This window comes from Patella vulgata, chromosome 4, assembly GCF_932274485.2.
Source record: "Patella vulgata chromosome 4, xgPatVulg1.2, whole genome shotgun sequence".
Taxonomy (NCBI): domain Eukaryota; kingdom Metazoa; phylum Mollusca; class Gastropoda; family Patellidae; genus Patella; species Patella vulgata.
This window is the reverse complement of record NC_065882.2, coordinates 639,572-654,452: the sequence shown is the minus strand read 5'-3', so window position 1 is coordinate 654,452 and position 14,881 is coordinate 639,572. Positions and strand designations below refer to the sequence as shown.

Below are 14,881 nucleotides of genomic sequence, written 5' to 3'. Positions count from 1 at the left end.
ACAGGGCGAACGCTAATTAACAAGAGTGACACGAGGTTAGGGTATTGCTAAAATCCTTGGATAGAAACCACGCTACTCGTATTATCTTGTATGATGTACATCAAACACGGGGTTAGGTTGGATGGAAACCACGCTACTCGTATTATCTTGTATGATGTACATCAAACACGGGGTTAGGTTGGATGGAAACCACGCTACTCGTATTATCTTGTATGATGTACATCAAACACGGGGTTAGGTTGGATGGAAACCACGCCACTCGTATTATCAAGCCATTTCTTTATTTTAATTACAAGTACCGACTAAATCAAGCTGGATAACTAAATCAAATGAAATGGGGTTTAACGTCCTACTGTTCTGCTCCGACTGGACTAATGAAGACGGGTATACATCATACAATACTCTTATATCGAATTCCAATTGCCAAGGGATCTTTTACGTGCACGCCAATGTGTTTTTCGTCCCAACCGAGTGACTATACTGTGTTCCTTTCCAGTCCTACATCACTGACAAGGAGGAACCACGCTCTGTGAACTTTACTGGCCAACGCCAAGTGAGGGGTCTGTTTACTCTTTATAATACCAGATATCCCTTCTCGTCTCATCAGTACATGTAGCTGTTAATTAGTGGCGAGTGTTGTGCACGAGATAATGTATGCTTTCTCTCTGTTATACCTGATACAACTTATCGATTGATAATAAAACTGTTGAATATTACTAGCCAAGTGGTTTACCGCCGGTGAGGAAGTGTTCTCAGTGTTTAATTCACTAAATTCTTTTATCAAATTCGTACCATTTCTCTCGTTATCGGTTTGTCGGTGAGGAAGTGTTCTTTGTGTTTGATTCACGAAACTATTTATCACATTCGTACCATGTGTCCAGTTTCTCAATACTAACTATACACGTTTGCTTCCATAATATAAAACTTAATGTTCTTGAAATATGGACATCGTAAAAACTCTACCTTTGATATCGTAAATTATATTCCTTTAATTTCACATTATCTAAACACTATAAACATACCCGCAATAGGACACTGTAAAGTATTACCACTTTAATCTTATAATATATACAACTTCGTGGGTTTTCTCCGGGTCCTCCGGTTTCCTCCCACTGTTAAAGACCCCTATGCGCAAGCGAATTATTGAAATAAAATTAAACCATATGTTAGTCCCGAAATGACCTAGTTTGTGTCGAGTAGACGTTAACTCCCATCTCTCTCTCTCTCTCTCTCTCTCTATAATATATACATAGATACATGCACCATAACTGTTAAGTAGATAATAATATGTTTAATTTTATAAAACTTACATACTATGATAAACACATACACACGCACCCCACCCGTTATAAGGACATCGTATATAAAATTTATTACTTTATTATAGTAATAAACAGAGAGTATTAAAGGACATAACCCCCCCCCACACACACACACACACACACACACACACAAGTAATATAACTTTAGCTCGAAATGTTAATCATTGGACTCAATCAAAACATTCACCTAATGAACATTTACATCAAGTTTTAACATTCTACCTCATTTAAAATTAGAAGTAGAGCTATTGTGTTCCAAAGTCTCAACCTATCAGACTGAAGTATCAACTAAGCCTAAGCAGAAAATTTTCGTCATCGAACTTAGTCAGGGTGTTGATGTATTGAAATTATAGATCAAGTTTCACCACTCTCACTCAATTAAAATCAAAGTTATCTAGCTCCAGAGTGTCTGCCAATCAATCAAAATGCTTATCGCTCTGCTTACCTTGAGCAAAAAATACTCATTATCGAACTTAGTCAAGGTATTTATATAATGAAACTATACACCAAGTTTCATCACTCTCATCTAATTAGAACTAACGTTATCGTCTCCCATAGCATCAACCAATCCAATTGATTACCTCTGCTTAGCCTAAGCAGAAAATGCTCATTTCCCAACTCCATCATGACATTCGCCTAATAAACACCTACACCAAGTTTGAACATTCTAGTACAATTAGAAGGAGAGTTATTATGTTCCATAAAGTGTAACGGACAGGCAGACAGACGGGCAGACTCATTTTAATAGCCCCCTGCTGACAGGCGGAAGGCAATAATATATCCAATGCAAATATACATAACAATATCGATCCAATTTAAGAAATGTGGAAATATAATTGTTCACGGTATGACACAGATGTCGGTTATAATTAATACATGTAGACCAATTAAATATACATCTATGACTAATTACACATATCGTTTTATGTTGAAGAATTTAATCAAAATAAAAACTAACAACAGCTTGCTACAACTAATAGCAGATCCATACACAAGTCTGGTTTCCTAGATACCTGTAGATTCATTTCGCCTAATGTAACATACACAAGTCTGAAGTTTAGTTTCACGATTGCAAGGAGTAGGTTCGACTGTCCAACCTCGTGGTTTTTCTCCGGGTCCACCGGTTTCCTCCCACTGCTAAAGACCCCTACGCGCAAGCGAATTATTGAAATAAAATTGAACCATGTGTTAGTCCCAAAATGACCTAGTTTGGGTCGAGTGGACGTTAAACTCGTGCGATGTGTTACGGTAGGATTGTCCCTATTGAGTCCACGATCTGCCACATGCAGATATTTTTAAAGACCTGATAGGATCACCACGATTAAAACCACGATTTCAATCGCAGCACGAATCGTGATAGAGCATTACAAAGTGTGTCGTTGACTATTAAACGAATTATTTTAACGCAACAGAAATAAATGGGATTGGACGGTAACCTGACGTAGCACTCGGCTCAGCGTGAACGTAGTGTTCTTTTTTTGTTATCATAGGAAGGACAACGACGCCATATTGAACTATTGTGACGTCAATAATAATAATAATAATAATAAAAAATTTATTTAATGAGGCACCGTATTTAGTTTGCAAAAAAACAAAAAAACTAATCTTCCATAGGTCCCTCCTAAGCTACAAAGACATATATACATGTAATATCAGGATATGTCACTTGATAAGTCACTCCCAAACTCCCAAACTACAAAACATATACATTATACAAGTAGAATATAGGAAGAACACTATAATTAGACACAAAATAAAATATAATGCAGTTGCAAGTTAAAATAATAAGTATGTCATCAGTTGAATATTATGGTTCCTTCAGTGTGCAAAATAAATGAGTTATATCAAAAGGCAGATTGTTCCATAAAAGACATGCAGAATAATGAAAGTACGTTTCATGGATTCCGTTTTGCACTTTTGAAGAAAAAGAGATTTACTGGTCTGTGAACGGAGCAAGATATCCGTTTTGGAAACAAGAGATTTTTCAATTAAATAGGAATTTAGATAAAGTGGAGTATTAAATGTAATAATTTTGAATGATAAGACAATTTTATTGTAAAGAATCCTCTGTGTAAGGGTACGCCAACCGAGTTTAGTAAATAAAGAGGTGGACGGAGTTTCAATCGGTGCATCAAGTATAGTTCTTGCTGCCCTCTTTTGTAATTTTAAAAGAATGTCTAATCTACTTTTGGTAGCATTTCCCCAAATAATAGAGCAATAATCAAATATTGGTAGTATGTAACTGTCATATAAGCTTTCTGATTCTAAAGCGATTCATACATAGGCCTATGTTTTGTCACGTGTTACACTAATATGATTATTTGCAAAAACAAAGAACGTGAATATGGCAGATAAATCACATTTCATATAAAAAACTTTATAAATTCCATCGGTAAACATTTGAGATCACATATGAGCTGACGATCATGACAGTGTATATCAACTTTCTAAATTTCATCGGTAAACAGTGTCCGCGCTAAATGATAAACATTTGAGATATATATTAATGGTGGGTGGGGGGGATTAGTCTCATGACACGTTGAAGGAAGGAAAAATTCAGAAAAAAATTCTACTGTTCTGCTCCGACTGGGCATATACCATACAGTGTGCTATGAAGAACATTTTGCCTGGACAGCAGCGCCACGGCCTACTCTTATACCGATTCCCAACTGCCAAGGGATCTTTTACGTGTACACGGGACGTCTGTTTTTCGTGCCATCCGAACGACCAGACAGTCGACCTTGCCGGGCCTTCAGTCCTACACCACTGACAAGGTGAAATCACGCCGGAAATATCCCGATGAACTTACAGGGATCGAACCTGCGACCAGCGGGCTAGCGAATCAGCTTCTTACTCACTTAGCCACCGTGGCCGGACAAAATAAACATTTGTGATTAGTCATACGACACGTTATCTATATTGCGGAGAGGGGGGGGGGGGTAAAAATATTTGAAAATAGAAGTTACGAATCAGAACTAACATGAGGTCAAGTTAGGATTTGGTCAATATAAAGAATACTTCGTGGTCCTTCTGAAAAGAAATATTGATAAACCCCATTCGAACAGACACCCAAGATCAGCCATGTTATCTAGATAACTGTTTATTCCGTTACAAATGGTATCGGGACTATACGATCAACAACCGGACTGGGCTGTATTGTTATTAACCGTGAGAATTTAGGAATTCTACGTAACTCGTTATCTCGCCATGGCTTTTACAGTCACCATTGATTACAGCCATCGGAGATTCAAAATGGCGTGTGTAATATACATTTGTAAGCAAACACCGGAATGGTTGGATATCCTGCAACTGATATTAGGATTTGGAATCTTGGGGCTTTAATGATGCTTGGTATCTCGCCATGGCCTTTTCCGTCATCATTTTAACCATCGGGGCTTCTACCAATAGCATCAATTCACAATCCTCTTTACTGACGGAGAACTTATCATTCCAAACACTCGCTTCAATATCTAAATTTGGCCACATATCTTTACCATGCACACAATAATCTCTCACTAATTTTAAAACACGTCTATAATGCGAAACTTCGTGTAGAAATCCCACACCTAATTCATGAATTGATTTAAATAATTTATTTTTAAAATGATTGTAGAAAATTACATCAGCTTTTAAAAGTTTTTCGAGCTTCTCCCTTCCGCTCGGGGTAATGGGAGATGGCTTCTTTTTTAAATTCGTGTTCATGCGGATATATAGCACATCTTGCATTCGCCAACACAGTCGTCGACGTAACAGTATGAACGATTCATCGAAATATTCACGAATTATGACGAAACTAAATTCTTTATCTATGGTCTCCAAATGTGATTTGATTAGTTTGTCGTCAAAACGACTGCTTGTGGATAATCCAAATTCGTTACTCATTTGCTGGAGTAAAGATCGTTGATCGCCAGCATTCGGATCCTCGAACATGTACACTTGAGACTTATCCCTTCTAAATATACCTCCATGAAAACTTCCGTCAAATTCGAACGGAATATATCGCGAAACGGGTTCACGCATTATAGCCAAATAGAACTTGGCATGTGGTACAACTTTCTGGTAAAGTGCTTTGTTATAAAAAGTATCAAGATCCAAAATATTAAAATATTCGCCCTTTGGTAAGGGAATCACTTCACTTGCACTGCCTAGAATCCAATAATTGTTACTCTTTTTTGTTAGAACAGTGTTCAGATGATTTTTGATTGAATAACGGTGGAGTAAATTCGACGTAGTGCTGCTTCCACATTTGTGAACCTTTAAAAAAGCTATATTCTGAATTGGCAAGCAGTTGATGGAGTTGATGTCTTGCGCATAACCGGTGAGCTTGTGTGAGCCAGTCGTGACTTCCGGTTTTATTTCGTAATCTGTCAGATGTAAATCATGTGACTTGTTTGTGTTCTGTGAATACGGATGACGAGTATTAAATGGAGATTTTGTATTATATATAGTGTTTGAAATAAACATATGACTAACGCAATCTCTATTGATATACACAGCAAATAGGAACAGGACACATCACACTACACCAAAACTGTAAAAAACGAAAGTAGATATTATATCAACCCAATCCAAGTGTATTTATATAAAGGCATAAATTAAGGGCGATAATCCATATAGATTTAAGAAACTGCAGAAAATTTAAAATAATTATTAAATTAGATCATTATCCAATATGTAGTCGGTTATATACTTATAGGAAATGTCAAACTTGGTATGTTGAAGAAATGAAAGTTTCGAAATTTCTTTTAAAATGCGTGATTATGTTCCGCCTTTGGCAGTTCTCTTAACATAAAGAGATTTTATTCTAGAAAGAAATAGTTCTTTATTGTTGCATGTTGTGAAAAATCGTAATGCCTGTGAATAGAAAACATTATATAGCGTGGCATCTGGTATGTTACTATAAATTGACGGATATTTTACCACTTCAAAGCCAAATTTATCCGTTTTGTCGAAAATACCGACATTAAATTTATTGTTAATTATATTAATATCCAGGTCCAGAACAGATGCATTTATAGTGCCAGAATTTTCTTTATTTAATATTAGTTCAAGGGGATATATTTCACTTTTATATTTGTTCCGTTGTCATTGATAGGTGTTATGTCATCAATGTATCGGAAAGTATAGTTCAGACTTTTAGCTACTTTGTATTTATATAAATGTGCATTTGTCATAAATGGGCGGGGTCAGTTCCCATTGGTAAACCAATGGTTTGCTGTATTATCTGATCCCCAACCTCAAATGGCATTATCAATGAGAAAATGTATGATGTTTTGAAACCGTTCTTTATCAAAAACCAAATGAAATGAAATGAAATGGGGTTTAACGTCCTACTGTTCTGCTCCTAACCTGGGCTAATGAAGACGGGCATACGCCATACAGTGTGCTATGAGGGAAATTTTGCCCGGGCAGCGGCACTATGGCCTACTCTTATATCGAATTCCAACTGCCAAGGGATCTTTTACGTGCACTCCAATGTGTACACGGGACCTCGGTCTTTCGTCCCATCCGAACGACTAGACTTATCAAAAACCACAGTGTGTGGAATTCCGCCGTTTTATAATCCATTTAGCAACTTCTGAGTAAATGGCTATCAAGTTTCTGCCTTTCCCAAAAGCTCCATTAAAATCTTTATCCAGAAACCAATCCAAATGATCTTTAAGATCGGAATATTGAAGCATAGTGTACAAAGTAGAACAGTCAAACGTTTCTATTGTTTTAGTATATTGATTTTAACTAGAGTTTCTACGCTGGGTTTGTTTTTATCAATTATAAAAATAACTATTTATGTCAGTGTAACAGCGAAGTGTTCCGCACCTAACATTATCATATTCTTCAAATATCACAAGTAGGTAACATAACCATAATTTATATAATCTTTTAGCTTGTTTTTGTATCATATCTTTAAATCTGTAATGTAATATATGATTTTTTATGAATAAATATTGTTTAAACCATATACATATTATACGGATTTTTAAATACCGCTTTTTATACAATATATAAGATACTGAGCTAGCTCCGGCGTGGTTGGTTGTTCGATCCCTACATTGCCCGAGAGAGTTCATCCAGATTTTTCAGCTGTCTAGTCGTTCGGAAGGGACGAAAAACTGAGGTCCCGTGTACACATTGGCGTGCACGTAAAAGATCCCTTGACAGTTGGAATTCGATATAAGAGTAGGTCGTAGTGCCGCTGTCCGGGCAAAATATCCCTCATAGCACACTGTATGGCGTATGCCCGTCTTCATTAGCCCAGTTCGGAGCACAACAGTATTGCGTTAAACCCTATTTCATTTCTAAGCTAGCTGTTTGCCCTTATTGACGGTTTTTAATGCTATAATTTCTATATAATTATCAATGAGCCATGCAGAATTATTCATATGTGAATTAATATATTATCATGACAATGGATTAAAAACGTTCGTCAATCGATGAGTTACAAAAGTTTCCAATAATTTTCTCTTCGAGGTTTTATCAAGGCTTGGTCATATTACAAAAGCAAGATGTTAACCCCCATTGAATTCGTGCATATCGACTATGGTTGCAGTTACTAAACAATTGTAACACAGTTTTAATTATATTGGGTCACTGCAGGGTAAACACATTGATTCCAATATCTTTTACCCTTATTTCCTTCTATTCAGGTTAACGCGTGCGCGTTATGTTATAAGGTATGTCATTGAGTCAACTGACATGGTTTCGATTTCCAGATTGTACGTGACAAGGAGTTGGGTCGCCTTCCAACCTCGTGGTTCTCCAGTCTTTAGCTGTGGGAGGAAACCGGAGCACAAGGAGAAAACCCACGAGGTTAGACAGGCGACCCTACTCCTTGTCACGTACAACAGCGAAATCGAATGATGATCATACTACTTATATCACCATAATCCTTGTATCTAGTTTCACAATTTAAATATACCTTGGAAAATAAAATAATGTCCCTGAATATTAAAATATCAACTACTTACACAAACCTGTATCCAGTAAATCGCGTCATGCTTTCACGACAATCTTAGTAAATGGCAGTTGTTTGATGTAGGCCGATAGCTAATATAGCTTGTAGGTGTGGACATTTAAACAGGTTAAAAGACGCTACTAGCTGATATTATATATAGATATAGTATTGACTGCTGGCTGTTGCTTTACGGTAAACTCATATAGAGATGTATTCATACATGTAGTATCGACGTTAAATTAGCCGTAATGGTTATTTAAACATCGTGCAATTCGATAGACTGACTACTTCCCCAGTCATTATTAGACTCGGGACTAACATATGGTTTATTTTTATTTCAATAATTCGCTTGTGCATAGGGGTCTTTAGCAGTGGGAGGAAACCGGAGGACCCGGAGAAAACCCACGAGGTTGGACAGGCGACCCTACTCCATGCCACGTACAACCGGGGATTCGAAACCACGTCAGTCGACTCAATGGCAGGCCTCGTGATAACGTGCGCGCACGCTAACCATTCAGCCATCCAACCCCCCGGATGGGACGAAAACCGAGGTTTCGTGTACACATTGGCGTGAACGTAAAAGATCCCTTAGCACTTGGAATACGATATAAGATTAGGCCGTAGTGCCCCTGTCAGGGCAAATTTCCCCCCATAGCACACTATATGGCGTATGCCCGTCTTCATTAGCCCAGTCTGAGCAGACCAGTAGGACGTTAACCCCATTTCATTTCATTTATCCATGAGGTTGACTAGCTATAGATTATTTCAAGACAAATATTTCTTTCCATGTAAAAAGAAGAAGATGTTTCTACGGTTGTATCGAGATGTTTATATATTTCTAAGGAAACGACATCATTGTTCGCGATCAATGCCAGTGTCTGTCACCGTTAGCAACGATCCCATTCAACAGAAACAAAAAATAAATAACATATTCAGCATGAATCATCTTCTGTTAAACAGTATCTATTTTCACTGGGGATCGTTTCCTTCCACTTTTAAAGAGTCCCGTGATGAGTTCCAATATGATTACAATACAGATCTATATTTCGTTGTACTGGAAGGTCGTGTCAAGGGTCGTACGTGCCCGGCTTTTGACTCTATGACGTAAGACATTGATTAATCAAGTAAAACGAAATTTGAACTATAATAAACGAAACGAAATAGGATCTGTGTTTTAATCAGATTGGCCGAGTTCGATTTGACGAACTGTCTGTTTCAACACAAATATTTAGAGCTCTTCACGCATGCGTATCCATGAAATCAAAGAGAGAGAGAGAGAGAGATAGAAGGGGAGAGAGAGAGAGAGAGAGGGAGAAATGAAATGAAATGGGGTTTAACGTCCTACTGGTCTCCTCCTATAATGGGCTAATGAAGACGGGCATACGCCATACAGTGTGCTATGAGGGAAATTTTGCCCGGACAGCGGCACTATCGCCTACTCTTATATCGAATTCTAACTGCCAAGGGATCTTTTACGTGCATTCCCATGTTTACACGGGACCTCGGTTTTTCGTCTCACCTGAAGGACTAGACAGCTGTCCTTGTCAGGCCCTCCGTCCTGCATCACTGACAAGGGGAAACCACGTCGGAGAGAGACAGATGGGTTTGGGGTTTTACCGTCCACTCGACACAAACTAGGTCATTTCGGGACTCACATATGGTTCTATTTTATTCCAGTAATTCGGTTTTGCGTAGGGGTCTTTAGTAGTGGGAGGAAATCGGGGGACCCGGAGAAAACCCACGGGGTTAGACAGACGACCCTACTCCTTGTCACGTACACTCAGGGAATCGAAACCACACCAGTTGACTCAATGACAGATTTTATGATGCTGACTCAGTAACAGACCTTATGATTCAACGCGCTAACCCTCCTCCCCCCCCCCCCCTTTGGATAAATAATATTAGCGTTTAAGTTTCGATTATGTTCATTTGAAAGGTGTTGATAAGTTTATGTTCAATACCTTTCAAATGAAAACGACATCGTTTGCTCAAAGTTTAACCTCATTTTATTGTAACCTATATTTACTGCATATTTTACGTGTTCTCATGTTGTCTAGACTGTAGGAATGTGAAATGGGGTTTAACGTCCTACTGTTCTGCTCCTAAACTGGGCTAATGAAGACGGGCATACTCCATACAGTGTGCTATGAGGGAAATTTTGCCCGGACAGCCGCGCTACGGCCTACTCTTATATCGAATTTCAACTGCCAAGGGATCTTTTAAGTGCACGCCAATGTGTACACGGGACCTCGGTTTTTCGTCCCATCCGAACGACTAGACAGCTGTCCTTGTCAGGCCCTCCGTCCTGCATCACTGACAAGGAGAAACCACGTCGTAAAATCTGGATGAACTTTCTCAGCCAATGCAGGGATCGAATAGTGTATTACAATTTATTTATATATATATTATTATGCTTTGTTTTGTAAAAGACTATGTATAGTTGTACAGATAAATATGGGGGGTGGATGGCTACATGTTCAAATAATTATATTGATATTTTTAAACTGAATTTAGATAAGCATACTTTATCAAATTTACCCGCTTTTTACAAATATATTTTAACTGCTTGGAATGACTTAAATAATGGCAAGAGACCAGGGCCCTGTTTCTCGAAATCTTAACTAAAGATAAAATCCAAATTTTAGTAGACACTTCAATTTTGATTGGCTAAGCACTAAAATCAACCTAATATTATCCAATCAAATTACTAAAATTTGGATTTTATCTTAGCTAAAATTTCGTGAACCTATAAACTTTAATGATATTTCAATTCAACCTTTATTTAATAATAACTTAAGAATTTTAAATGATTTCAGTCATCTGGTATTAATTATATTTATGATATTATATTTTATGTTAAACACGGTTTTATTCCAAAACCATTCTGTTTTAGATATTATTCAAGATACTAATGATAATTTCGATAATGATAAAGTTTTAAAGAATTATGAGTTAATAAAATCCACAATTCCTGAAAACAGGATTGAAAATCATTCTTATGTTGTTTTTAAAATTAATGATTTTTTAGTTAAATCAAAAGATATTACTTGTAAATATTGTTATAAATTATTAATTAATAATACTGATTCCGATCCCACGTCTTATTATTTCTGGAAGAAGAATGATATAAATGTTAAGTGTCCTCTTGTATCGAAAGATCTTTTTAAACAAGAATTCTTCTAGTATTGATCTAGCGCATAATATAATTTGGACTATGGATAAATTGTATAAAGTTAATATTATTGATTCTAATGTATATCTTGTATGTAAAATAGATATACAAAATATTATTCATATGTTTTTAGAATGTAATTGTCTTACAAATATTATATATCTACTTAAAGAGATTAATAATCGATATATCAAATTCACCAAGTTTACTGTTAGGTGTGCAATCTACGTCTAATAACAACAGTCATATGGAACTTTGTAATGTGGTTTTATCCTCCGCCAGACAAGCTATTTATAACCGCCGCATGTTTTATCCTCCGCCAGACAAGCTATTTATAACCGCCGCATGTTTTATCCTCCGCCAGACAAGCTATTTATAACCGCCGCAAATTGTAGATTAAATATTATTAACTTGATTAAAAATATATTAAAAGAGAATTTATACAATATTAGTAATTTTTTTAAGAATAATATGTCAAATTTTATTGATAAGTTCATTAAGTCGCCATTCCTTACATGAAGATAATAGAAATTTTAAATTAGATTTTAGAAAGAGTTTGTAGATACCCTCGACTTTTACTTTGTAAATTACCCCTTTTAATGTAAACACTGTAAATATTCATACTGTGTATAGCTGTAAACCCCAAAAAATATGTTTTTAAACCTTACCTATTAACTCTTTCATATGTAAAAGTGTAAATATGTTTAGTATATCAAAATGTATTTTTGTTTATTCATGTGTATGACATGTCTGTATATACTTCAATATCTGAATAAACATATTAACAAGAAAAAAAGTGTGTGCGCGCTGTATCATACATGTCATTGAGTCAACTGGCGTGGTTTCGATTCTCCGGTTGTACGTGACAAGGAGTAGAGTCGCTTGCCCAACCTCGTAGGTTTTCTCCGGGTCCTCCGGTTTCCTCCCACTGCTAAAGACCCCTACGTGCAAGCGAATTATTGAAATAAAATTAAACCACATGTTAGCCCAAAATCACCTAATTTGTGTCGAGTGGACGTTAAACCCCATTTCTCTTTCTCTGAATATCTTAATGTATGATTTTGATAAAGATACATGTAATGTGTTGAGAAAAGTTGATAGTTGTATTATGGATTTCGTGTTGTAAAGTTCGTTATATATGAGAGAGAGAGAGAGAGAGAGAGAGAGAGAGATGGGTTTGTTTGTGGCAATGTTCATGATATATTAACTGAATAAAAATCGTGTACATAAATAATTTTACTCCAGGCAATCAATGATCATAATATACCTATCTACCCAGAAGACGGAGTAACAAATGTCATAATAAGTATATCACTAAAACACAGTTGCTATATTTTATAACCCACTGTCATGATAATGTATTATTCTACCATATTATAATTATAATAATTTAATGTAATAATATAATGTGTGGGATACACTATTATCTAATGTAATTTAATGTAATAATATAATGTGTGGGATACACTATTATCTAATGTAATTTAATGTAATAATATAATGTGTGGGATACGCTATTATCTACTGTTTTTTTTTAGACTTGTCTGATACGATTAAAAACGCATAGACAATGAATGTTGGGGGGGGGGGGGGTAGACCCAACGGGAATCAACATTAATTAGGCCCACGCCATTTTAAATAGGCCCTATTGTTTGGAGATCTGATCTTATTTTTTAAACGTAGGCCTACAATGTACGTTAAATCCTTGTAAGTTTTCGGTTATGTCTTGCTTAATATATTGTATCCACGTGACGTCATTTATGGGCATATAAAGTTACATTACGTTTTTAATGTTAGCAACTACCTTGGCTCTAATTCTAAAAACTAAAAGGCCCTCCAGCAACTGCCGCCTCAGGCCTTGGTGGAGCTTAATCCGCCACTGGGTCTGACACAGACAGCTGTCTAGTCGTTCGGATGTTGCGAAAAAACGAGATCCCGTGTACACATTGGCGTGCACGTAAAAGATCCCTTGTCAGTTGGAATTCGATATAAGAGTAGGCCGTAGTGCCGCTGTCCTGGCAAAATTTCCCTCATAGCACACTGTATGGCGTATGCCCGTCTTCAGAACAGTAGGACGTTAAACCCCATTATTAGTCTCGATCATACTGATTACTATTGTATCCGGTTTGACTACATATACTTGGGTATTTTATTAACCACTGAAAAGATTAAAAGCAACGTGATATAACATGAATACAAATAATATATTATCTTATTTTTTATATTTATATAGGTCGTATGAGGACGTTGGTATACATTCACAGCTCTTTAATTTGATTTAAATGGCGTGGTGAAGGGTATGCAGTGTGAACAAAGCCCTCTATGATAAATATTCACCCTTTTGACAACAAGAGATGAAATAATAAAGAAGGCACAAAGAATACACCATGAACTTCTTATCGAGTTAAAGAAGCCTTATAAAAATGTAATGCTTATTGATATTGCCTTACATGTAAATAAAGGGGACCCGGCTATGACCATTGGTGAAATGATATTGTAACATGGATGTGAAATCTTCCTTTGTACTTTTCGTTGAATATGCAGATCTACTAGATTGGGTGGAACTTAACCGTGCAAATAATGTTCAATTTTATTGCACACCTTTGCTGGTTTACACTAGTTTTAGTAGAAATCATATAAAGAAGTGGGGTGGGGTTTATGTGCAATAACAACAAGCATGTTGAGCAGGTGTCAATGTTACAAGTCATTTATAGCACACGACCTCTGGTTAAACCTGTTAACTCATGAAAACCGTGCTATAAATATAACTTATTCCAAAGAATGAATAAAACGTTAGTTTATTACTGTGATTACAAAACAACTTGGAAACTAGTTGCCACTTCCAGTAGTGTATATATCCCGGTTGTACGTGCAAGGAGTAGGATCGCCTGTCCAACCCCGTGGGTTTTCTCCGGGTCCTCCGGTTTCCTCCCACTGCTAAAGACCACTACGGGCAAGCGAATTAATGAAATAAAATTAAACCATATGTTAGTCCCGAAATGACCTAGTTTGTGTCGAGTGGACGTTAAACCCCATTTCTCTCTCCTTCTCTCTCTCTCTCTCTCCCTCTCTCTCTCTCCAGTAGTGCAACTTGCCTCATGCACCCAGACAGTGTAATGTGACACTTAAATAGTTTACACCCGTGGGTGTAGTTTAAGCATTACCCCTCAAGGATGGTTTGTAAATTACACATCCATTTTAATCATTACGCCAACGCGGGTGTAATTTATTTTGTATATTTATTTCAAGCCAACGACTTCTAAGTTCAGAAAACTTGAAGTTTCAAATCGGTCAGTATGATAATTAGTATAGGGCGTTTAATCTGACCCATATTTCATATAAACCGTCGCCTACTTTACTTCATTTTACAACGACATTAAATTGACAAATATCCATCAGACTGATTCAAATTCAATTGTTGTTGGGCAATTAGAC

General features: G+C 36.6%; 1 protein-coding gene across 1 annotated transcript; it reads right to left on the bottom strand.

Annotated features, from left to right (window-relative positions):
* Positions 1-4,431: 4,431 nt before the first annotated feature.
* LOC126817720 (galactose-3-O-sulfotransferase 2-like) lies at positions 4,432-8,412 on the bottom strand. The gene is made up of 2 exons (XM_056100608.1): positions 8,288-8,412; positions 4,432-5,853 (listed from the first exon to the last, which is right to left on the bottom strand). Exon 2 carries the CDS (start codon positions 5,784-5,786, stop codon positions 4,638-4,640), a length of 1,149 nt encoding a protein of 382 aa, XP_055956583.1. The 5' UTR covers positions 5,787-5,853; positions 8,288-8,412; the 3' UTR covers positions 4,432-4,637.
* Positions 8,413-14,881: the final 6,469 nt, after the last annotated feature.